General features: G+C 47.5%; 1 protein-coding gene across 1 annotated transcript; it reads left to right on the top strand.

Moving 5' to 3' along the window:
• The first annotated feature begins 664 nt into the window (after positions 1-664).
• Positions 665-25,041, top strand: LBHD2 (LBH domain containing 2). The gene is made up of 5 exons (XM_075753521.1): positions 665-878; positions 10,569-10,671; positions 14,939-15,029; positions 19,931-20,129; positions 21,787-25,041. The coding sequence occupies exons 3-5, from the start codon at positions 14,940-14,942 to the stop codon at positions 21,861-21,863; spliced, it is 366 nt and encodes a 121-aa protein (XP_075609636.1). The 5' UTR covers positions 665-878; positions 10,569-10,671; position 14,939; the 3' UTR covers positions 21,864-25,041.

Genomic DNA, 25,041 nt, shown 5'->3' with positions numbered 1-25,041 from the left:
CTGGGACCACATCCCTCCACCACTGCTCCCCAGGCTCCTGCCACGGGAGTGCCTCACCCCACTGCGGGTGTTCTCTGCCGCTTTCCCCAGCATCACAAATACAAGCAGAGCTGCAAATGGTCCCCTGACAGCCTCTCTCCCCTGGGTTTGGGGTGGGCTCCTGACAGCACCCAGGCAAGGGGAAGCCCCTTATCACAGTCCTGGCATAGTCTGCCCACCACCCCCAGCTCCATGGCCTCTCTGGACGAGGTGGGGAGGGGATGCTGCCCCCAGGAGAGTCCGTCCCTGCTGCGGGCAGGGAATGTGCCTGGGAAACTCACCCCGGGGTGGAGCACCCACCCCCTCTCAAAAGACCACCCCCCAAAAAGAACCAAAAAAAGTTTGTGCCTCCTGAATTCAGGGTTTTCTCAGCAGAGACTGCTGCGGGGAGGGGTCGGGACCCCGTGTCAGCCCCACACCCGTGAGTAGGGCAAGCGGGGGGGAACTGCTCCGAGGGACTGTCTCGTCCCGGCACCCTCTGTCCCTCGCGTGGGGCGCTGCGTGAGCCAGGGCTGGGTGGGGCCCTGCGGTTCCACGCGTGTCAACAGAAAGTGCCGGGACCGCGAGGGCGGCCGGGGCGCGGCGGGGGGCCGTGCCGTGCCGTGCCGTGCCGGGGGGGGGCTGTGGCTGCGCACCGCCCCGCCGGGGCTGCCGGGGGAGTGGTTTCCCCGCGCCGGCAGCGGCGGGGCCGGTCTGCGGGCGGGGAGGTGCCGCGGCGGCGGCGGCGGTGCCAGCGCCCGGCCCGGGAGGATGCGGACGCACTGACGGAGCTACCGGCTCCCCTCTGCCGCCGTGCATGGGCGGCGGGCGGCTGCCGCCTCGCCTCGCCTGCCCCGCCGGTGAGCCGGGCCGGAGGGCGGGGAGGGGGGGGGTGTGCTCTCCGCCGGGCTCGGGGGAGGTGCGGGTGGCGGGGCACGGCGGGCGGCCGCCCCGAGCTCGCCTGCGGGGTCCGGCGGCAGTCCGGGGAAGAGCCGCCACCTGTAAGTCCTCCGCTTGCAGCCCCGCGGCGGCGGCCCGGAGCCCGGGAAGCTGGTGCCTGGTGCCGTGGGGCAGCGCGCCCGTGGCGGAGCCGGCAGCCGGACCGAGCGTTGGGGCGGCGGGGCGGGTCGGAGCGGTGCGGGGAGCGGGCTGCGGGCTGCGGGGTGCGGGGTGCGGGAGCCGTCCGAGCGCCGTCCGGGTAAAGTGTCTCACTTCCACGCCTGGCTGCGGGGAGTTACGGGAAGGAAAGGCAGAAAGTGCCTCTGCGCTGGCTTGCTTCTCCAGATGGCTTTTTTTTTTTTTTTTTTTTTTTTTTTTTTTTTTGAGTAAAGGATGTTTTGGAGAATTCACTGAAAAACGAGTTCTTCTTTTAAAAAACACCAAAGAACTTGTTCGGCAGCCGAAAGGGCTGTGTGAAGGAATCCTCATGAATGAGCGTAGCACTGAGGGAGTTGTTGGTTTGTGGTCTGTGATCGCCTTAGCTGTTCGTTTATTACGTTTTGTTGGGGTTTTTTGTTGGTTTTCTTTTCTTTTCTTTTTTTCTCCCAAGGCAACTTTTGAGGCGAGGAAGCAGGTAACAAAGCACAAGTTTAAGACAATGATGCTTTTGCTCGCAGCCTAGCTGAACTGGGTAAAAGAACACTGAAATCCTGCTTTTCCCATCAGGTAGCAAATACCACACCTACGATTACTTGTAGAGAAAGAAAGAAAGAAAGACCCTACTTTGCTCTGTAAATGAGGACTATGTTTCAGTCTGCGCAAGGGGTGTGAATATTTTCCTACTGCCAAATGAACATACCACAAAAATTTTCTTTTCATCTGGGACAGAGACGTGTTTGTAGATCTCTGAATATAGCTACAGTCGCAGAGGGGAGTTAGGTTAGGCTGGATGTAGCATTAACCCCTCAAGCCACAGTAAGCAATATACACAGAGAAATTTGTTTCCATTAGTCTTTTCCTGACTGAGATCTTTACTGCGGTGATATAGTCAGCGGTACAGTGAAGGAAGCCCTCCCGGCTATAGGTTCAAATCTTACTGAAAGACCCAGAAGTTGGTGTTCGCGCCTGTCCTGCAGCCTGGCTCTCTGCACAATGCCTCCTTATGAGTAGCCTGAAAATGAAGGTGATGTGCGGAAATCTGCCTACACACAACTAGGCTCAAGCCAGTGTTTTCCATCTCTTAGATTTAATGAGCAACAAATTTTGTGCCCAGAAAAGAATCCAACTCACAGCTCAGGATTTCAATAATTAATATTCCATTTAAAAAACATGTTTTCAGAGTCAACATTATGATTACAGAGAGAAAGCAAGCAAACAGGGAATGACTTGACCTGGTTTCCTTGCTTTCCCGATCTAGCCTGACAATTTGTCAATCAAGTGGAATTTCCTCTGTCGTCTCTGGTACATTACTTTAGCAGAAGAAATTAATGTGCAAATATAGTCGCTGCTTTCCCTCCCTTCTCACAATGATCTCTTTGTATTAAGCAACAGGCTTTTGCATAGATCAGGTATCAAACCCACGGTGTCACAGGCTGAAATTGCTCCTTCTCTCTCATTTCTGAAATTATGCCCCTGTGCTTGAGCCTATTTAACCAGATCTGTCTATTTTGGAGGGGTCAGTCAGAGAAGCCTCGATCCGGGGTGGCTCCTATGTCATGTCAGGCAGGAGGAGCCCTGCTGTCCGTGACTTCAGCGAGACCAGCAGCTGCCTCTCAGCACCAGCCCTTCCCTTTGCTCCTCAGACATGGGTACCTTCTTTGGAAAAATCTGTAAATGAAACAATTTCTTGAATTTTTCATTTTCAAAGGAAGGCTTTATTGCAAACCCCAGGAAAACTGCCAACCAGTAACATCCAGGTAGAATGAAAACGACTGAGGGATACCAACAGGTCCTTAAAACCTTATCTCAGCTCCCTGTTTCAGCCTTTGTCCCTCTTTGATCACAGGTCCTTAGGGGCTGAGATCACCTCTCCTTCACGGTTTGGGGAGAGTGTGACCAGTATTGTCCTCTACAGAGCAGATACCAGTGCTTGAAGAAGCTGTGGTCAAGCAGGACAAGCCCCTGCTCTCATCAGGGCGCATTGAGTGATCCCACAGCATTCTGCCCCATAGTGCCCGTGTCCCCATAGGACTAGGAGAGAATAGTCCAAGTCCAGCTCCTCTATTGAGACCACTGCAACTTCTGTAAGATGTAACCTGAATTTTCAGCTGGGTTCTGTCTCTGACATGCACACGCATAAACTGCCTGTGTGCAAATATTTAGGAGACCTCTAGATCCGGAAGGTACGTGTTAATTGGTTGGCAGGAAGACTCATAGCTTTATTAATGCATATCTGCTTTCAGCATTAATGACTCATTCAAACAACAACAAAAAATTACTGCATTTTAATTTTTTAAATAATTTCTTTATTTTTAGCCGCATGTTGTCCTTGCCCTCCATTGTGCCCATCCCTACTGTGACAGCACATGGTGTTCTCATATCCTCTGTCTCAGCCTGGGGCAACTTCCCATACTTGGAAATTCAATTAAGGTTACGGAGTTTTAATTCCTAGAGAAAACCAGCCGCATCCCTGGTGTTAGGTTGTGATGTTGTGACACCTGCAGTTGTGCTGTTAATTACCAATAGGGAACATTAAAAGTCTCTTCATTATCTTTGTTCTCTTAGGAGTGTCTGGTGGATTTTTGTTTGCTTGTTTTTTAAATCTAACACTTTTGCTGCATTGACTTTACTAAATTCTGTACTAAATGCTCAACATTTCATCATATTACAGCACTGATAGCACCATATTCCAATTTCGGCAAGGTTACAGAGAAAAAACTAGTTTATCTTTTAAGTAAATACTCTTCTACCTAACCATACCTAACCTCTTATCCTACTCTGTTACCTAGAAATGAGCCTAGTGATAGACTATCCGGAGTATTCTTTCACAGCGCTAGAACGACATCAGACATTTCACAATCCATTTCGCATGACATTTCCATCTAACAATCACCTACTCTGCATTGATATTCTAAGATACTTTTTTCCCTGCTCATCTTCTTCTTGTGGGACTCTGGCCTGAATTCAGGACCATCCAGAAATACCTAGGGGATAGTAGAAAGAGCACAGGAAGCTAATTTTCATCTGTCACCAATTCCCATGGGTGCTGTAAGGTGAGGGACAGTCGCGGCATGAAATCTGAGGGACGAAAGAATTGTCATCTTCCATGGAAGATCCCAGAAGCAAAACCGTTTCTTTCTGAGACTCTTTAGTAACGGTTGCTCTGAATTAGAAGGAATGATGTACTTATTTGTAAGGTGCTGGCTTCATAGATTGTTTGGAGAAACTGAAGCAATGTAAGGTTCACTACGTGAGCAGAGCTCAGAAACACTCTGCTCAGCACAGGCATTTCTGATTCCAAAAGCAAGCTCTCAGATGAGAGAGTATTTGCACAGCAAGTACCAGAAGAGATACCTCTAAAAACATTTAACAGCTTGTTGAGGCTTATCTCTAATTTTGATGGGGCTGTTTTCTTAATGAGGTCCTCTCACATCAATTAGCTGCTGAATCCGATGTTAAAAAAAAATAAATCCAAACTTTCTCTTGGCACACAGTTCCATGAGGACTCTGTGGAGATTTCCATGATACCGAGGTCTACCAGCATTTGGAGGAGCTGGCTTAGTCATTCTTCCCATCTGCTCTGCTTCTTCCTCCCTCCGCTGCTCTGCACATGCTTCCTGGCTGTCTGCTCCTCATCCCTATCTCCGAGCATCCTGGCTGGCTGCCCCGCTCTCCTCCCTTGCCATACCTATCCCTTGTGGCATCCTCCACGAGGCAGCTCAGGTAGTTAAGCGCTGAGATCAAAGAGCTGAAATAAATGAGCTTCTCTAAAGCAGCCAGGAAAAAGAAAAAGAAGAAAAACCCACCAAGGAAGCACCCAGAGCAAGCAGCACTACAAACATCATTTGCAAAAAAAGTTGAGTTAAATCACCCCCAAATCATGAGATTGATTTAAAAATTGAGATAGTTAAACACGGGCACATTTTAATTCTTTTTCCTCCTTCTGTGACCATTTCTGAGTCAAGTTTCTAGCTGCTTTTTGCAAACAGGGCCATTAGGAACTTGGACAACTATGACAAACTGGAAGTTGAGGTTTGTGTGTAGTCACGGCACTCCAGGAGCTGGGGATGCAAGAAGAACAACGGCTCCTCAATGCCTCACTGTGCAACACCAGGAGTCAAGGAAGTTGAGTTAGAGTGATCTGCCAGTACCGTGCCCTTTGCAAGCCTGTGTTTTCTAGTGTTGGTAGTCCACAGATGAGTATTTGAGAAATTCCCCAGGGTGATATTTACCCCAGTAGCTTCTTTGGAGCAGGAACAGTAAAAACTGCAGCTTGCTGCGAAGTTAGCGGCAAGAGGCAGCACGGTCTGGAAATAGCAGCCTCCTACCCCTTTTCGCTCTCCCAAACTACGTGCTGCGTCTCATGCTGAAATGCCTGCTCCTCCACATCGAGAGTCATTTCATCTCTCTGCTTCCTGAGAGAGATCGACATCTTCTGCAGAGCACACGCCGCTGAGGAGAGGAAGGCAGCTTTGGCCTGTGGAGAGCAGAACTCAAGTACTGCGTGGGTGGCCGAAGACAAGAGCTTCTGAAATGAGGGAACAGAACAGATCTCTAATCTCCAGACTCTGACACATATCGCACTTTTCTCAGTTGCTTAGGAAAAAGATTTGCATCCAAAAAGAAGTGGGAGGTTTAAATAGGAGTTCATACACACACACATTTATCTTCTGTGGTCCATGTGATAATTTAAGTTTCGCTAGTCCCATGGAACCCACAACACTTGATAAAATGCATCCATTACAAATGCGCAACCAGGGGAAACGAAGAAGCTGTCCAAGTTCCTATCCAGTGTCCAAGAGCTGAGCTCAGTAGGCACTCATGGAAACTGGAGGCTGCAGAGTGTCACTGAGGTAAGCCCATATTTTGGATTGTGCTAAGATGCTGAAGTTAGTGTCCCACCCCCAGCAGAGGTACCAGGCATGGTCCTACCTCTGGATGGCCCAGGCCAACTCATGTAGACCGAAGCACTGCAGAGCCTAAGCCGTAGCTCCATCCTCCTAGGACACTAACATAAGACCAAGGCATAGAAGAGTTGGATCCATGGAAACACCTGGCCGTAGAAAACACTGACTGACATGTTTCCTTGCAGGGACGTGCACGTTCTGGTACCACATGAGCAGCCCCTTCCTGGCTTCGTCTGCCACAACAACCGTAGCTCTGTCCTGGATCACTCACACACCCACCCTGGCTGAACTGACAGCCTGATCTGCTGCAGGGAAGTTGCCCAAATAAGACACTCGCTTTTCTCCTGGGTGGAAAAACCTCCTTGGACTTGTCTGTTTATTGGGAATTGCTGAGCAGGGTTCACTGTGGCTTGTCGAAATTTTCCACTTTGCAAAAATCAAGTGGTAGACCATTGCTTCTCCTGCCTAACACCATTCTTATGCATGCCCTGTCCCAATTTTCCTTGTAATCAATAGCAGGGGTTTCTTTTTGTAGCACACACAAAGACCAGAGTCCTTGAATGAAGAAAAGTTTGCATTTATCCAGAGGCTTTAGTGGGGTGAAGCAGGGGGGACCGGATGCCCAAGGTTTGTTTGAGGCGCTATCTGAAATCAGTGGGAACCACATGTGCGCTGCGATTGCATGGACGAGCTCCCAGAGCTCGGTGTTTACAGTCCTCCCGCGTGCGAGGCTGAGCCCGCAGAGCTGCGTGGGGGATGTCTCTCCAGCACAGTTTAAATATAGGGCTAGTAAAGCCCTTGGGATTATCCCATTGAAATAAGAAGGGGAGGGCTCCCGTGTCTGCGATGCCAGAAAAATGAGAAATTTGCACATGGAGCAGAGGTTCAATGCCAATTTCTGCTGCCTATCTACACTTATTTGTTAGAAGGTATACCTTCAATGTGGTATTGTTAGGCTGTTATCATAATATTTCCATGCGTGCTCATTGGGGGAATGATTAACTCAGGAAGTCAGGGAGGGGAGGAGGCTGTCCCACAGCCTCCGCTAATCTAGCAGCACCCCTGGCACCCCAAGGTCAGGTCTTCCTCTGCTACACAGTCGTCTCCAGCACTGGGGCAGCTGGCAGAGGAGGGATGGTGCTTTCAGAGTAGGAGGCATCTCTAAATAAAAGTGCCCTGATGTCAGAGGTGCCGCTGCCTCCTGGGAAGGCGTTCAGCACTTGGCACCTCTGAAACATGGGGCTGCTTTATCAAGTGGCCAATCTGCGGGCTGCTAGGATTGCAACCTGTGGCCAGGTCCTGTTTCTATTTTGCCCAATGGAGCGTGGTCACTTTAAAAACATCTACTTTGCAATTCACAGTGGGTTTATCCCAAGGAAAGGCCTCCGCTGCTTTGCGTGGTGTCCTCTCTTCCCATGGCAAGCCCAGGCACGATCCAGGAGAGACAGCCAGGCTGGGCTTCCCACACAACCCATTTGGCCAGAATTGCTGCACAACATCCTGCTTCAGCACCCTGGTGCCGGTTGTCCTCCCGTGGTTGGTGATACCACTCCACTGGGACAGACCATGTCCTTGTGGAGTAGAAACTCCAAACACACAATGTGTCCCAGTTCCTTTCCAAAGTGGGAGAGAAGCCTGGAGAGCACCTTTCGGTGCCTGGGCTTTTGGCCCGTGCCAAGCAGAACAGGTGGAAATCCATCCCTTTATGTGGGATGGAAAGTGGGAGGTCCTTGATCTGGGCAAAGGGGCCACCCTGAGGCGTTGTTTGGTCTCACTGGTGGAACCAGCTCTCCTATCATTCCCTGGATTGTATCTCCTCACTCTTCTGCTGGTGCTGTGGCTCCTAAAGAGGCTGGACATAACCAGCTCATTGGACTATTCCCTAAATCAACTAGGAAGTGTAGCAGGGCTCCCCAAGCCCAAGGGATGGGTGGCAAGGCAGTATCTCCGGTCTCTGAGACTTGTGACTTCTTGGTCGCTGTTAACAGCAGCACATGTGCACACCATCGTATGGCTCTGCTTGGCAATGCCTCACAGGCTGCGTGAAAATGGTTATTATTTCTGTTGCAGTCAGGCACGAACGCTCCTAGATCCCAGCCCAGCCCCAATGTGCAACACGTAACACATCATAATATGCTTTCCTCAGAGACGTCCCACACTGGCTCATGATGAGGGCATGTGACAAATGAGCAGAGGAGCAGGATGATGCGGTGACAACATGGGTACATTGTCCAGCTGGTGCACAGCTGAACCATTTCAGGTGATTCATGGGTTTGAGGTTTCTCTCAGGAGAAATAAAGCAAGAAGGGTTGCCTAGCTGTGTTGGTACCCGTGGAGCCAGAGAAGCAGCTGGTTATCAAGCAGAGGCAAAGGAGAGTACATTAATTTGGGGCAGCAGAAGAGGGGTAGCTCAGAAGAGGGTGCATAGAGCAAATGGGATCCAGGCTGGACTAATCACCAAAGCAGCAAAAGTGGGTAAGAGTAAGAAGGAACATGAAGAGATAAGCAGAGAAAGGCTTTACAAGAATCATTCCAGACTGTTTCCACTGCAGTAAAGCCTCGTTGCACAGTCTCAGTAGCCATGCCTTGTTTTTAAAAGATTAAGAAGTATCATAGAAGGAAGGGTATTAGTTTACGTTTCCTCTAGTGTTAGCCAAAGCTCATCACATCTATTAGGTAGATAAAGTGAGTATTTCCTCTTCAGAGGATAAATGCATTCTGGTAGTTTTATACACTGGAAACACTGAGCTCTTCAACAATCTTGACTGGGAAGAAGTTTTTCTGTTTTTAAATAAAACTGTGTCAGGCTGTGGGAAGGGACTTCCGCACTGCAGTCCTCAGGAGATTTTCTTTTTGATACAGCTTTCAAGTACCTGAGCCCCAGGGGCTGACATCCCCTCTGAAACATTGTGTGCACCATAGGACAGAGTTGCCCAAAACTTTGGAGAGGAGATGGGTCTTAGGTCAGTTCAATCTGGAAGTCCTTTGCTGAGAGACTGGAAAAGCAATGGATGTGGGTTTAATTCATTCAGTACTGAGTGGTTCCCTATAATCCAAGCAACTGGCCTGGCTTGGATTCCCACCAATGGCTGTGTGGTGCCCGGTTTGTTATCTCTTACACCATTTTGTCTCTCATTGAGAGATGACTCAGTGTAATAACTGTTCTTATTACATCCAGTATTTTCTAGAGGAGAGATTGAAGGTAGACAAGTTCTTGCTGAATTTTCATGGGTTTAATAGCAGCAGTTTTGTAATAGGTAGTGGGATAAAAATCTTCTTCCCAGAGTATTGGATAACATGGTATTGGATGCTCTCTGGTTTCCATACAAGAGACAAGCACTTGAGTGTAGTCATGAATTTTTAAGGGACAAAACATTAGCCTCTCTGAAGTTGGTTTGATCATTGGTTAGGAAGGAAAATTGCCAGACAAGAATTAAACCTTCTGAATTGAATCCTGGGGATGGAGATGTGATTTCCTGCTTCCCTAATTTGCAATAAGCATGGTCTGTGGCATGAGAAGAAACTCCAGAACGCAACGCACAATTTTTCCTCTGTCACTGTTTTTGAATAAAATCAGTGTGCAGTTAATCCAATGTTATAAATCTTAGTAGGAAGGCCTCCAGAGCAGGTAGATTTGTTTAATCACTTGGGCTGGAATCCAAACCACTGGAGGATATAAAATATATACACTGGTGCCATTCACTTCACTGAAAACACCTTTTTCCCATCCAAGGAAATAGCTGTGGCTGGCATGAATATATATTTGGCAAGCTGCAGGGCTAAACAAATTTCTCAGAAAATCATCTTTGGCCAAGATACTGACTGTATTTCAGCACTGTAACTTCTCAAGCTCTACAGCTAAGACTTTCTGACAAAGAAGTCATAAGAAATTGGTGATTCACCCTTTGAAATGGTGGGATCTTCACGTCTGTCACTTGGCTCCCTGTCCTGATACCAGTCAAAGTATTACCTTCAGTTTGGAGTAGACCTTTGCAAAAATCACTTCTCCTGCAACATCTGAAAGAAACGTGCAGTAATGTTATCCTAAGGTGTCCTTCTTTCAGTATATTTTGTCATCTTTGTGTCTTGACCAGTAGCTTCTTGAGCAGGAATCTCATTCGTTGATGTTTTGAATGTGTCTCACTAAGCACACTGATCAAATAAGGGTATACATTTTTGTTTTCTGATTTTCCAACTATCATCAAAATTCCTTTATGGGAGCATTTCAGAGCGTCCCAGTTTCAGCAGGTTTTACGTAGCTTACACTAAGGACTAAGGTCTATCATCCCAAAAAGAGTCAAATTGCAAGGTATTTCAGCTAAGAGCTTTGGGTGTTTTTGGAACATTAATGGCCTTGGTAATTCACTAGGTATGCGATGAGCTTCGTCATTAGTGAGATCAATTCCCATCTGGCATAGAAAATGATACAAACCCTCACAGTAGGAGTTTCTGCAGCAAGTTTTCGGTAGTACTCTTTCACACGGGTTGCTGCCAGCGTTGTCGTTTTGGTTGCACGCTCTGACTCTGTTGTGTTGTCTCTTTCAGGCACTTTTAGGATTTGACAGCATTTGCACGACACTTCAGCAACGACGTGAACGTCTGCAGCAAGGAAAGTTTTTGGAAGCAACATCCGTTGATGTGATTGAAGGTAATGCAGTCTGTACATGCCATTTATCCCCCATGGAGCCTCGTCCTCTGGCTGCGTGTCCCCTTTGCTGCCCATCCTGGTTGGTGAGGCGCAAGCAGGATCAGGCCTCAGCTTGGTGCATGTCTGAGCATCCTCCAGCCTGATCCTTGCTTTGGGTAACAGTTGTTCCCAGCCGTGGCTCAGCCTGTCCCATAAAATGTGGTTTTGCCCCTCTTCTTAAGGAAATCTTTGCTTGCATCATGCAACCTGCCTGTTTTCCATAGCCTCATAAGTGCTTCACGTTTTTGAATCCTGAGGCTGGTCCTCAGTCAAATACTGGTTTGCCACCAGGAATTTCACAGGTCAGTTTTGCCCTCTGTTCAAAAGTAAAAAAAAAATGCGTGCATTGTTTCTGAGCGCTTTCTCATGGTAAGTGGTTTAGCACTCGTCAACCTATATATTGCTCTGTATGTTACTGACCTTGTTAGCGCCATCACAAACAGCAGAAAGTGGGCTGTGCCTTTGCTCTGCGCCCCTGGAAAAAGAACAGCATAGCATGGTCCTGCAACTGTTAGCAGTTGCATTTAAGATAATCTTCTCTAAATGTAGCTTTCTCACAGAAAAGCAAGAACAAATTTTGCTTTTCTTCTCCCATAATTGGTATATTTGAGCTTAATTAAACCTAGGGGAAGTAAATGCATCTCTTAATTCACTGCCACAAGAATTTTAAGGTTCAGAGTAGGTGACTCATCCACCAGAGCAGAATTTATTCTTTGTTTGTAAATGCTATTTATTGCCTTGTTTTGCATCACTATGGCTACTGTATGTCATCGGTGATATCAGTACCTACCATACATAAAATGAATGCAAGACCGAATTTAAAAAAGATACAGTTCTTAGAATAATTCGTTTGTATCAGCCACTTTTCTGTTGTATGCACTTCTTACATAAAAGCAGCAGCAAAAGTAGCTCAATATTTTTCCATGAAAACAGGCTAAAAAGTAAAAAATTCTCCTGCGCATAAATCATATCATAGTTAAAAAAGCCCTAAGCAGCACCTAAACCCCTTTTTCAGATTCTGTGGCTTTACAAACAGTTCAGTGATGTCCCACAGGTAATTTTGAAGTTTCAGATGAATTGATTTGCAGCAACATTCTCAATTATTTTACTTGTAGTAATTTTTATTGTTAAATACCTAGTTAAGCTTGTTAGAAGCATCACTGCTTTCACAGCCCATATAGATTCTTCTCCTTTCTTTTACTGTTCCTAAGTGGAGACTGAGAACAATTAATCTATTCCAGTTAAAGCCTAATTCTTTTGCCAATTGCATGGCCCCATGTTCTTTTCTGAGACACATCAAGTACAATCACTTCTGCCATCCTATTCAATCAAACCCTTAAGTTGCACAGACTTTGTGAAATGGCCTGGGCTTCAACAGCTTGGGAGCTGATTCACTGAGGCATCTGCTGTAACACTGGCAGGACTGTCACCATTTTCCTAGCCAGAATCATTTGTCTTTGTCATTTAGAAATAATCTGCGGGGTATAATGTGGTCTTAGGGAAGCACGGAGCCTGTTATTGCTCAATAATAGAATTTCATGAGGTCTTAACAACATCTTTGAGCTTATATGACACATTTGACAGTGCATGTGTGGATGTATATCTCTAATGTCCCATGGAATAAGGACAGAGAAGTGTTTTAAACACTTGGTATGTATTGAAAGGCTGCTAAAATAAACCAGCCAGCTGTGGGCAACTGCAGGAATCTGCTGCTGGCTAGTGGGGACGAGCCCCCAGGACACACAGCAGTGGGACATGTCTTCTCCCTGATAGCCAAGCCCAAGACTTCATAAATCCTGCCCCCCCCACAAAGCCTCCAAGATTATTTCCATCAAGACACACACTTTCTCATTTCCATTTCCCTGCAATCCAGGACAGCTGGGGATGGGGCACTGAACCCCAAAAAGGATCTGAAAAGAAAGACGTTCATTTTGGACATGGTCAGAGCGGTGGGCCCTGTGCTCCTCCATGCTCACAGCGGGGTCTGGCTGACAGGCAGTGTGAAAGCCCCCCCAGACCAACTTTTCCCAAAGAATTGAGGTGGGAGAGGGGGCCCGTGCTGTGGCCCAGCATGGTCCTCTGCAGGGGTAGCGGTGGAAGGGCAACAGGAGGGATGCAAAAGGTTCCCTCTGGGACCAGAGACCAGGACCAGGATGTGGAAAAAAGGCAAGAACTGCATGAGCACCAAGGATGATCAGAGAGAGGAGGCAATGGAGGGAGTGCTGCTTTCCTTTTGGACAAGGAAGGGTCCAAGGGCACAGCTCTGTCCTTTTAAGAGCTGCCTCAGGTGGCGGGAACAGCTGCCACAAATGGGCCCATGGTCACCACTCTGGGAAAGGGTCTCCTGTTTCCAGATCACCACTCCCTCAGTGCTGTCGTCAGTGGGTGCCCAGTGGTATGGCCTGCTGGATGCTGCAGGAATAAAAGCATGTGTCCAGAAAATAAATGTATTTTACTGGTTAGATGGTTTGTGGTGTCCTGATGTGGTGTCCTTGGGGAGGGGTGCAGGTCCACGCAAAGGCAGGGAGCTCAAAACTCTCTTCCTAGCAAGCAGAATCTGTCCCTCTTCTACTGTGCTGTGGCTCTGGGAGGATTCAGGCTGTGTAAGCTGGGGGATGCCCAGATCAGGGATTTGGCTGAGCCTCTTGCTGAGTTTCAGAGCCTGGTCCTGCTCTCCTGGTGTGTGTGTGTGTGTACCAGGAAGTGTGATGTTTAATTCGGCGTTTGTTGGGTCCAAGGCTGGCACTTCAGGGCTTTTTCCTAGGCTGGTGGATGCCTATGGGGTCGGGTCCTGGCCCACAGCTGAGCTGAAGTGTCTCCTGGGTCTGCCGTGCTCTTTTTTCAATGCGATGCAGTGGGAGTGAAAGTCTCTGCGATATCACGCTGCTCTGTGCTACAGCTAATTAAAGTCATTGTGAAGGGTTTTGTAGTAATTGCAGATATTGTAAAATTTAGTTTTGTGGGGTAATTGGTAATGTAAGCCTGAAACAAGTTATCCTTAAGATGTTTTAGTTTGCATTTCTCAGTAGGAGCAGCCTTTACAAAGAAGGCTTTTGTGTGTGAAGCTGGACCGGAATTAATGGCAGCATTTAGTCGTGCCTAAAGGGGTGCTTGCTGTGGCAGGTGGCAGGGCGGTGTAATTGATGATGCCTACATTCTGCGTGCTGCAGGAGGCTCCGGCAGCCAGTAGCTGCTGTACCTGACGAATGCCAGCTAGAGAGAGTGAAAGGCCCAGGGCCAAACCCATCCAAGGCTGATGTATTCCCATCCAAAATGAATATGGCCCCTTCGGTCTGTAGGTCAAACAGTGGTTCCAGCTCTGTTTGCTCCTATGCACTTAATAAGCATTTTGAAGTTTTCAGCCATCCTCAAATTTTTCAATAGAATGCTGTATCTATAAATCTCAAATGTGAGGAAAATCCTAACGCCATAGAGACATGCAGTTACCCAACCATGGGCTGGGCTGAGCTCCCTGCAGTGAGGACTGCAGCCAGCTCTCATCCCTCTGCCCGGGGTGCCGAAGTGCCCAGCGGAACAAGGAGAGTGCATAGGCCAGCACTGTAGTGCCTTGGGTTCCAAACAGCACATAAGCAGCTCCTAAGTCCCTGATTTAAATGAGACTTAGGTGCCAAACCTTCCCTGATGCGTTTGAAAATCCCACTCAACACCTCTCTGAACACTCAGGCAAGTAAAGACTACTGAAAATCTGGCCCTTAGACACCGATAGAGCTGGTGTGTCTGGAATTAACAGTTTAGAAAGAAGTGCTGGCTCGTGACTAAATGGAAGAGACATCTGGGAAGAGCAAATATTGAAGACATTATGAAGAATCAGAATGAGAATTTAATTCCAGGCTGATATTTCCATGAGTAACATTATTTGGTCAACAGATGCAATTTCTGAGCTCATATATCAGGTTATATATATATAACTGGTTGCTGATAACATTAGAGAACTCCCATTTTCCTGCTGATGACGCTAGGACTCTATGGGGGTCCTCTCTGCTGTCCCAGGGGGGCAGCTGGGGTCGATGCCCTGCTCTGCATCATGGCATGCAGCGGTAGCAGTTCGCTTGGAGGGCCAAGGAAACACTTCTTGGTGGGCTGTTTAAAAAGGACAATCTGTAACACAATTATTTTAACAAATATGAAAAGTCAATGTCTGTTGTTTAATTAACTGTGGGGCCAAAGCTCAGAGCTGAGTTTTCCCATTCTGCTTTAATATTCACAGCATGACAGAGGTGATGAACACACGGGAACCAGTGATGGAGGAATTTGCGCTCAGCCAGACTCCTGAGGAAGAAGAAGGCCCTTCAAGCCAGGTAACTTTAGAAAAACTGGAAAGTATCCTGAGTTGCTTTTCAAATGGAATTTAATGCAACTAATAACTGTCATACATGTAGATATTGAATTGCAGAGCACAGCTGCCAGAAGAACAAGCCCTCAAATACGTGTGTGATCCTACTTAGGTTTTATTTTTAAAAGGTAAGAGTTCTGGCAGGAGAGTTTTGTCAGGTGCCAGGTCTCCGGGGCATGGTGACAGTGATGCCCGGCCCCTGTGGGGATGCAGGCAAAGATGCTGTTTGTCACCAAGAGTTCAGATCTGAGCAACCATCGTGTGATGAAGACATCCAGCCAATACTGTAACATAGCTTTTATACAGCCACTCTTGTAATGAGCTAAGTTTCCTCAGGCTCAGGGGGATGCTCCCTTTTTTAGAAAAGAGACCATTTGAAACGATTGTGTAATTCACATAAATGGCTGTGGCATCGTAGCAGCAGCGCTGGTCAGGGCCATTTGCTGGCAGGTGCAAGAGCATTTTCTGTCCCCAGGCAGTCTCACACACCCACTTGTGTACCCGCCTGCGGTGCCGATTCCAGCAGGAGGGATCACGATGTCCCGAGCCCCCCTTGCGACAACCTCCGTGTCCCAGTTTGTGCTCCGTGGTTGTGCTCGTGAGGCTCAGTGTCAGTGCCAGGGACAAACTGCCTAAACGTGTCCTGGTGGACCTGTGTTACTTCTCAGCACAAAGTGTATTGTTGCAAGCAGACTCAGAAAACTACTCTAGGAGCAGCCTATTGCAGGTTAAAATCAAGCATTTGAAAGTCAGGGAAGTCAGAACTGAAATTTTGCAAATTCCTTTCAGATCACTTGTGCATGTAATGAAAGGCTGTATGCAATTAAAGAGTGTACCATAGGCTTTCCCATGCCTCATTGACCGCACAGGATAGATGCTGGTCACTCAAAGAGCACATTTTCAATATTCTCTTTCCTCTTTTTCACTGAGTCCCAGGTTTTCATTATTGTGTTAGTGTACACTGCCCAAACTCTGTGCCAGCTCCAACTCCACCTATGTATTTAGGGCTGTTCTATGGTGTGGTGGGTTGACCCTGGCTGGGGGCCAGGTGCCCACCAGAGCCGCTCTATCACTCCCCTCGTTCACTAGACGGGAGAAAACATACAACGAAAAGCTTGTGGGTCGAGATAAGGACAGAGAGAGATCACTCACTAATTATTGTCATGAGCAAAACAGACTGAACTTAGAGAGGGAATTCATCTTATTTATTACTGAGCAAAACAGAGTAGAGGAATGAGAAATAAAACCAAATCTTAAAACCCCTCCCCCCACCCCTCCCATCTTCCTGGGCTCAACTTCACTCCTGGCTTCAACCTCCACCCCCCCCTCAGCGGCACAGGGGGACGGGGAATGGGGGTTACGGTCAGTTCATCACACGGTGTTTCTGCCGCTTCTTCATCCTCAGGGGGAGGACTCCTCTCATCGTTCCCCTGCTCCAGCATGGAGTCCCTCTCACGGGCTGCAGTCCATCACGAACTGCTCCAGCGTGGGTCTCTTCCATGGGGTGCAGACCTTCAGGAGCAAACTGCTCCAGCGTGGGTCCCCCACGGGGTCACAAGTCCTGCCAGCAAACCTGCTCTGGCGTGGGCTCCTCTCTCCACGGATCCACAGGTCCTGCCAGGAGCTTGCTCCAGCGCGGGCTTCCCACGGGATCACAGCCTCCTTCAGGTGCCTACACCTGCTCCGGCATGGGGTCCTCCACGGGCTGCAGGTGGAATCGCTACACCCCCTCATCCTCCCTCCATGGGCTGCAGGGGGACAGCCTGCTTCACCATGGTCTTCACCACGGGCTGCAGGGGGTCTCTGCTCTGGCGCCTGGAGCACCTCCTCCCCCTCCTTCTGCACTGACCTTGGTGTCTGCAGAGTTTCTTACATCTTCTCACTCTTCTCTCTGCCTGCAAAAGTTCTCCCTAACTGTTTTTTTTTCTCTTTCTTAAATATGTTATCACAGAGGCGCTGATGGGCTTGGCCTTGGCCAGTGGCAGGTCCATCTTGGAGCCGGCTGGCATTGGCTCTATCAGACACAGGGGAAGCTTCTAGCAGCTTCTCACAGAAGCCACCCCTGTAGCCCCCCCTGCTACCAAAACCTTGCCACACCAACCCAACACTTATGGTGTCCCTGATCATATGCTCCAGAGGTTTTCCCCCAGCTCCTTTACCTTTCCCCTCTAGGAGAAGGTGGTACCATCCACGTTTTAGTGATGGCCACCTGAGGCAAAAAAGCAAGAAGAAATGAGAAGTAGTGCAAAGTCAGTGACGCAGTGGGAAAGCTAGGTTTCTTCCAGCAACTTCTGAGCACTGTGGCCAGGAGACCGGTCCTTCTCTTCCTGCAGTCTCCTGCCCACTCATCACATACTCCAGCTTCCGCAGAAAAACACAGCGAGGCCCGACAGGCAGTTCTGCTTCCTGCCAGTCCTGACTCATTCCTGGAGGGACGTGGTAAATACTGGGCTCCGGTGGAAAAAACATTATGTGATTGGTGTGAGAAAGGACCATGTGAGAATGACACAAACAAAAATAGCCAAGCTGAGGCTGCACAGGTGCCTTTCCTAAGTTTTGTTGCAGCTGTACTAATTGGCTTTTAGCACATTTTTAGATCAGTGTGTGTCATTTCCTAGGGCTTCAGAGTGCAGATGAAAGAAGCAGAAATATTGTTGTATTGGATCTCCCATCCCGGGGTTGCTGGCAGGCTTTGGGATGGGGTGGCTGTCGTGCAGCCCTCTGCCACCCAGGCAGGCTGAGCAGCAGCCGAGGGAAGAGGTCACTGTCACCTGCATGTGCAGCCCTGGGAGGAAACAAGGCAATTTCCCCACAATTTTATGGCTGTTTTCTGCCAGCTGAGCCATTTGGCTCAGGGGTGTGAGTGCACTGCTGCTCAGGGGTGTCTCTGGACCTGTCCTGGCCAAGGAGGTTGTACTTTGTTTTATATTTGGAAACAGCAGGATCGTATTAGCAGCTTCTTAAAAATTCCTCCCAGTTAAGATGGCTGCCATGGAAAAGTCTTTCCAAATTGTACACAGCTCAGGAGGAGGCTGTGTAATGGGAAGTTGGGGGGAACTTTTCTGATAGGCAGCGTGAGCAGCATTGATCGGGACGAGTTATGCCCATGTGGTGCAGCTCAGGGAGGCATTAGGAAGGTTTACCTTCAGTGATTCACTTGGTCTAGTTGCACTGAGGGGGCTTTCTCACAAAAGAAATTTCTTAATTGTGTCTCACTTTGCAGCACCAACATTACACATTTTTTCACCTTCATGTAGATTTCCAAAGAGTAATGAATCTCCACAACACTAACATGGGGTGCGAGGGCACAAGGATGAGAATTATTGACCTTTCCTGTCTCCAGCCACGCAGTCAGATACAGATAAACTGTGCTTGCTGCTTCCCAGACACATAGGAAGAGAACTGCCCTTCCCAAGGGCTTACCTCCCCGTACCAGCTCTGATGCCAAGTGGGACAACTAACCCTGAACTCTTAGAGAGAGCAGTTACTGGGATGAAGGAAGGTTACAGAAGCCACAGAGCAAACACTTCCATGTGGGTTATGACACCTCCAGGTCCCTGGCGATGTCCTGGGGAATGTGCCCACTTTTAGGGTGGTTAGGGAATGTCTGTGGATTTCTGCTTATAGCAGGAGCTGTGCTGAGACTGGCTCTTTAACAGCAGTGCTCGATCTAACCAGACACCCTGATTCAGTGGTGAACATGTTGCAGATGTGTGTGTGGGGTTCCCACTAGCACACAGCAAACCTGTGGCAGTGCCTGGAGTTAAACTGGGATGGTTCTTGCTCTCAACCCCTAGTTCAGTCCCCTAGTCTGCACCTTGATTTTATTGCTACAAATAAAATAAAATAAATCTCAGCTAGCATGGAGAAATTTCCAACCCATTAGTGCAGGTGTATGGAAGTTTGAGAAGCCAGGAGATAAGGTTTCAATGAAGCAATAACAGAGTTTGTCTTCTGTTAACATCCTGGAGGAGCTGGAATGATTTTTCCTGAAAAAAAAAACCAAAACCCAAAAACAAACCAAAAAGCAAAACAGAAAAAAACCAAACCAATCCAAAACAAAGTACCCTGAGGGATTGAAACGAACCAGCAATGTTGAAAACAAGAAAGCACTTTTATGTGTTACAGTATCCTTCGCTAAACAGACCTAGTTCAGCTTCAAGCTCTAATCGCTGCATAGCGTTTGACCTGCAGCTTCAATGTAACAAATGAAAATAATAGCTGGCACCATCCTCTGTGTAAAGATGATCTCTGAGGCTACCTGTTTTGCATGAATGCATCATAAAATACAGCGTTTCACGTTACAGCAAATAGCTCTGCAGAATGGTGGCTTCTTAATAAACTGTCACTGCAAGAAAACATGAATATCATACCAGAATAAAAGGACAGCAGCTAGCAGGGCTGCAGCAGCCATTTAGCTTACCATTACAGCAACGACCTCTGCGTCCTAAAAACCCACCAGAACTGAAACACAAGTGTTTGACAACATAATGAATTTTGTCACCTAAATCTCCATTGTTACTACACATGTCGAATCACACAAGTCAAGGCAATCATCTGCCCGGCACGCTGGTGAGCAAAGTCAGTTCTTTGCCCAGTGAGGGACAGCATGTGTAGAGGAGAGTGTGCTGGGACCTATAGTCCCTCTGCGTCCACGCTTAGCCAGCAAGGAGCTGGATTTAGCTGCCTTAGAAATCCTCCCTGTGCGGGATTGCTGTCCTGCACCAGTTTGAAGGGGGTTTTTGGTGGACATGAGAGTGCATGTCAGATGTAGAAAGGATGCTAAGATGGAGGTGTACTCTGCTTGTTCTGAATATGCATCCCTGGGCAAGGCTTTGACAGGCACATACCCACATGTCTCACCAGGCCTTCCCAGATTCACGTGAGAAGTACCCCAAGCTGTCCAAAAGACTGCCGTCGATCGTGGTGGAGCCGACCGAGTCTGGGGAGGTGGAGAGCGGGGAGCTGCGTTGGCCTCCTGATGACCTGAAATCAGCAGAAGACAAGGGTGTTCACGGTGACCAAAGAGTCTGTGTCCAGCAGCAGCAGCAGATGGATCTGGAAGGTCTGAATGAATAATTTTCATCCTTTTTCCCACAGGAAAATAGCAATTTCAGGCCATACCATGCATTGAAGTTAATTGTGTACCAAAGACCAGTAGGTGCTTGAAGGTGCCCAGAAACTGCACTGGAAAGGGAGTCCTGTGGACTGAAAATTTCCTTGTAGTTTTTGAGCACATGGTGTTTACACCCACATCAGGCTCAGTGCTGGCCACTCGCATGGCCAACAGGCAGTTTGCTGCACATTAGCAGTTCACTCTAGGAAACAGTGATGCTATTCAACAGCATTCAACCTCCCAGTCTCCTAGCCTAGAAGCAAAGCATTTAACGGCTGCACATTTTCAAAGCATCATGGTGTCCCAGGAGGTCATTAATGTATGAGAAGCTCACAAATTTGTAAATATGACTTGTAGTGTCACTGTGGGGTAAATATGACTAAAGATAAGAGCTTGTTGGGGTGTAGCTTGCACAGTGAGTGCTGCATTGTGGAACTAGTCTATTTATTTCTGTTTTTTTGATCTCAGTGCTCTCCTTTTCCCTTAAAGAGTGTCACAGTTTCCATTTCAGCGCACCAACATTTGCCACCCAAACACCCAGAGACAGCAGCCAGGGTGGGGTGCAAGAAACGCCTTCCCTTCCCTTCAAAGGGGTGATGACAAATGGTCTCATCTCAAAGTGTCAAATCACCTGCTATTCCAGTTGGCGTTTCTGGGTGGTGGCGACCACAGGGTTTAATCATTCAAGAAGAATATGAGCCAAATCTATGGCCTGACCTCCAGGTTGCACATTATGGCCTCTGTGTTGGTTTTGTACGTTGATGTTCGGACTCATTATGTTTTCAGGACTGAGAGTTTGAGCAGATTTCACCAAGACAGCAGGTAGCCCTCCCACTACAGTGACTGTTCATAGGGATCATCACCTCATCTCACTAATATCTGTCCTGAGGTCTCAAGTCCCCTGTAAAGTCAGACTGCGATGCACTCAGAATTCCCTACTCTGGGTTTAACTACTGGTTTGCAAGTAGAGCAAATCACTCATGCCAGGTCTGATCCCCCTAACAGATCAACTGTCTGGTGGAGCAGGGAATCAAATTAAGGCTGTTGTACCTGTATGGGGCATACAAATACAATACCCTGTATGGGGCCCCAGTACAAAAAAGGCATCGAGCTGTTGAAGAGAGTCCAGAGGAGGCCACGAAGTTGATCAGAGGGCTGGAGCACCTCTCCTATGAGGACAGGCTGAGAGAGTTGGGATTGTTCAGCCTGGAGAAAATAAGGCTCCAGGGAGATCTAATTGCGGCCTTCCAGTACCTGAAGGGGCCTACAGGAAAGATGGTGAGGGACTTTTTATCAGGGAGTGTAGTGACAGGACAAGGGGTAATGGGTTTAAGCTGAAGGAGGGTCGATTTAGGTTAGAAGTTAGAAAGAAATTCTTTACTGTGAGAGTGGTGAAGCACTGGAATTGGTTGCCCAGAGAGGTTGTGGATGCCCCATCCCTGGAAGTGTTCAAGGCCAGGTTGGATGGGGCTTTGAGCAAGCTGGTCTAGTGGAGGGTGTTCCTGCCCATGGCAGGGGGGTTGGAACTAGATGATCTTTGAAGTCCCTTCAAACCAAAACCATCCTATGATTCTATGATAAATACTGATGAGCCATTTCTTTGCAGATACTTTAGTGCACCCAGCTCAAGAAGTGGAAGACAGTACAGATACTCTGGAAAGCAGAACTGAAGAGGATGAATAGGGACTCCATGGCCTCAGAAGTGAAACTTCATTGTGAATGTTGTTGGGAAGCTAACGCACTCTGAAGACATGTCAAAGTAATCTGTATTTAAATCTGCAAGGGTTTTATTTAGTTAGTACCTGGTAAGAAGCATCTGGGCTTTAGAACTGTTCTTTTCAACATTTTGATTTTCAGGCTGGGATTCATATTATTTGTTTAATTTTTCCTTGGGAGACAATGGGACGTGTTAGGAAATACGAGATTATCAAGGAAAAAAAATGATCCTAATTTCAATTAGCACATTTCATTACCTTTTTCAAGCAAGGCTGCTTTCAGGTATCAACAGCAGGACAAAGGGGTTACATTTCTACAGGAGGGATGTCTTAAATCTAAAACATTTCTTGGTTTTAGCCATTTAAAACTAGCACTGTGATATTATGGACAATAGATGTAATATAATGTCACCATTTGATTTTGTAACTTTTGTATAGAGACACAAGTGTAAGATTTGCCTCCAGGCTGCTGCCCTGGGGCGGCCTAGAGCAGTTCTCTCCCTTTGGCTAACCTGTGCAAATTCGGACAAACCAGCCTTTTCTTAAGCCGCCTTTTCAATAAGGCTCACGCCTTTCGGAAACGCTTTCTCGCTGTACATTGTCGAAGCAGATTAGCTAGTCACTGGTGTTTGTGGAGTGAGGCTGTCTGTTGTAGGCTTGGTCGGGTGGATCGTGCTGTTCGTGCACTCTTCAGGCCCAGGTCCTGCCATGGCGTGGTGCGCGCTCCTCTCCCTTGAAGCCGGTGAGATGGCTCCCGCTGCTGCCAGGGCTGGATTTGTCCCACGTCGTTAATAGAAATTGTTGTGACAATTCTTCTTTTGGTATGTTTGGTGTATAATGTAGGTGCAGAGGCCCAGCCGTTCCTCCCTCAACCCAAGCTGGGTGATGGTTGGGGGTGGGTGATAGGAGCTCCATAGCACAGCCTGAACCTGCCCTCCATTTCGCCTGACGCCAGGTCCCCCCGGTCACCGGCAATAGGAAGGGTGGAGAAGGGCCAAGTGATGGGACGCAAACTCACCGGTGCCCTTGCCCACAGCACAGCCCCCTTGGCTTTGGTTGCCCAGCCACCTCCTGGAGACCAGAGCTCACGGTGCGACAAGCTGTCTGTGGACACCTCGGGCATCCAGTGGATTTTCTGTAGGGATTTGGGGACCATTTTGACAGGGGTAAATGTGTTCCTGCACAGGAACCTCCCAGAGACTCCCTCCCACAGTCCCAGGAGAAGCACTGATCTCGGCCCAAAACACTACCCACCCTTTGGACAGCGTTGGTGGAGGTAGATAATGCATGTATTCAAAAGGGTTTGGCTGTGTCACTGGCGAGTGTCCCGTAAGCTACAAAGTTGGCTTTCTCCATCTCTGCAGGGCTGGATGGGGTCTGTACTTCCAATTAATGTTGCAGCCGGAAGAAGCCACTCACTGTAGGTGGAACGAAATAACAGGATTTCTTCCAGCGTTAACTCCTAAGTTGACTTCCAAGTGCTTTCTTTTCTCCAGTAATAATTTTCTTTAATGGCAACTTTTAATTGTGTGATGGTGGATAAAATTTATTGGCCAGATGTATTAATAAGATAAGTTTATACCTTCTTTGCAACCAAATTTAATATATTTACTTACAAAGAATTCTGTGCAATGAATGTTTAATACAACGGAAAGAGACTATTTTACTTCAAAGCAACATTAATTTATGTACAAAACTATAGCTCATTATTTGGGGTGTTTGGGATCTAGAACCCTTTTTATAAGCAGTATAATATAGTATAATGTGATACTTAAGTTAAACTTTGCTCTCTGAACCTATATAACAATCTGTTTTGCCTTCTTGATGTAGACTCTCTTACCTACGCTGTCACAGAATTATTTTGTTGGATGAGTGGGATTCTGGTCAGAGCACTGAATTTCACCAGGGTAGCTGAAGGTTTCGAGAGCACCTCCTAAATCTGGCTGCCGCACCCGTCACCCCCTTCACTGGTGACAGGTTTCTGGTAAAGCCAACGAAGCGAGAACAAGCTCAAGCTAAGGGTTTGGGTAGCACACGAGCAGCGAGAGGAGGTCCCCGTTTTGGACCTGTCTGCAGCTGGTTGCGGCAGGAGGAAAACTGTGCTGGCGAGGCGGCCGGGCAAATGCGAGGTGCTCTTTAAATGCTGCTTTTGCATCGACCGTCAAGAGTTTTACAAAGCTCTGGGGGAAGAACGACGACGGTGACAACATATCTTTAGCTGTGTGATTTCTTTTCAATCTGCATCTGCCTAGCTCCGTGAGGAATGACGTTAGACATATCACTTAATTTGCTTCTTGCTTTATAAAAGGAAAAACAGTTGTTTGAAACACTTCCCTCAATTTTATGTGCTCTCTATCTGCTTTCAGACGCTCCCTCCCTTCCTGCTCTGGATGGCCCTTATCCTATTTCCACCTGAGGTCAATGGCACTTCCCTAAATAAGTTTCCCAAAGAAACAACAAAATTCTACATACACCCTGAAAAACAGCCACGCAACAGTACTTCTTTCATCCTAGTACATGAAGCTACAGCCCATATGGAAATGCCAGATTTCCTCCTTCCAGCCTAATTACTCCTCTCTTTCCTTTTCCGTCTTTCACGTTGCTCCCTTGAAGTATTTTACCTGAAGCAAATGGATGCTTCAAACTACAACTTTGTCTTAAAGTTGTGTGGCCTCAGCTTAACAACCACACAAAGCCAAACTCCTCCTCCCTTTTTTATTTTTCTGAACATGGGCCAGAGGCCCTAAAATAGGAGAGCAAGACAGAGAGAAAATTGTTTTATACGAACAAGCCCTATTTATTCAACTTGCAGGTCTATGAATGTCCACTTACTTTGTCTGTGTGCAAGTGTTGTCTCCCTAATAAACTCAATAGTTGTTTTGTATTTTTTTCTGGATTAAAAGCTTTGTAGAAACTAAAAAGGAAAAAAAAAGACATTCAGTCATATTTTTCTAGTCTAGCTTGTAGAATATTTCATGTAGTGCAGAAAGGAAGTTTTATGGAGTAAGACATTGTTGGATTTTGCTCTATTTCAGTTCTTTCTAATTTTGTAAAATGCCACTTGTACATAACACTCGACTAATGTATGTCCTGTAGATGTATTACACCATTTAGCCTATTAAATGCCTATACTGGAACGATTGGAA

This window comes from Balearica regulorum, chromosome 5, assembly GCF_011004875.1.
Source record: "Balearica regulorum gibbericeps isolate bBalReg1 chromosome 5, bBalReg1.pri, whole genome shotgun sequence".
NCBI lineage: Eukaryota > Metazoa > Chordata > Aves > Gruiformes > Gruidae > Balearica > Balearica regulorum.
The sequence above is the reverse complement of the archived record's forward strand: the minus strand, read 5'-3'. Positions and strand labels throughout refer to the sequence as shown.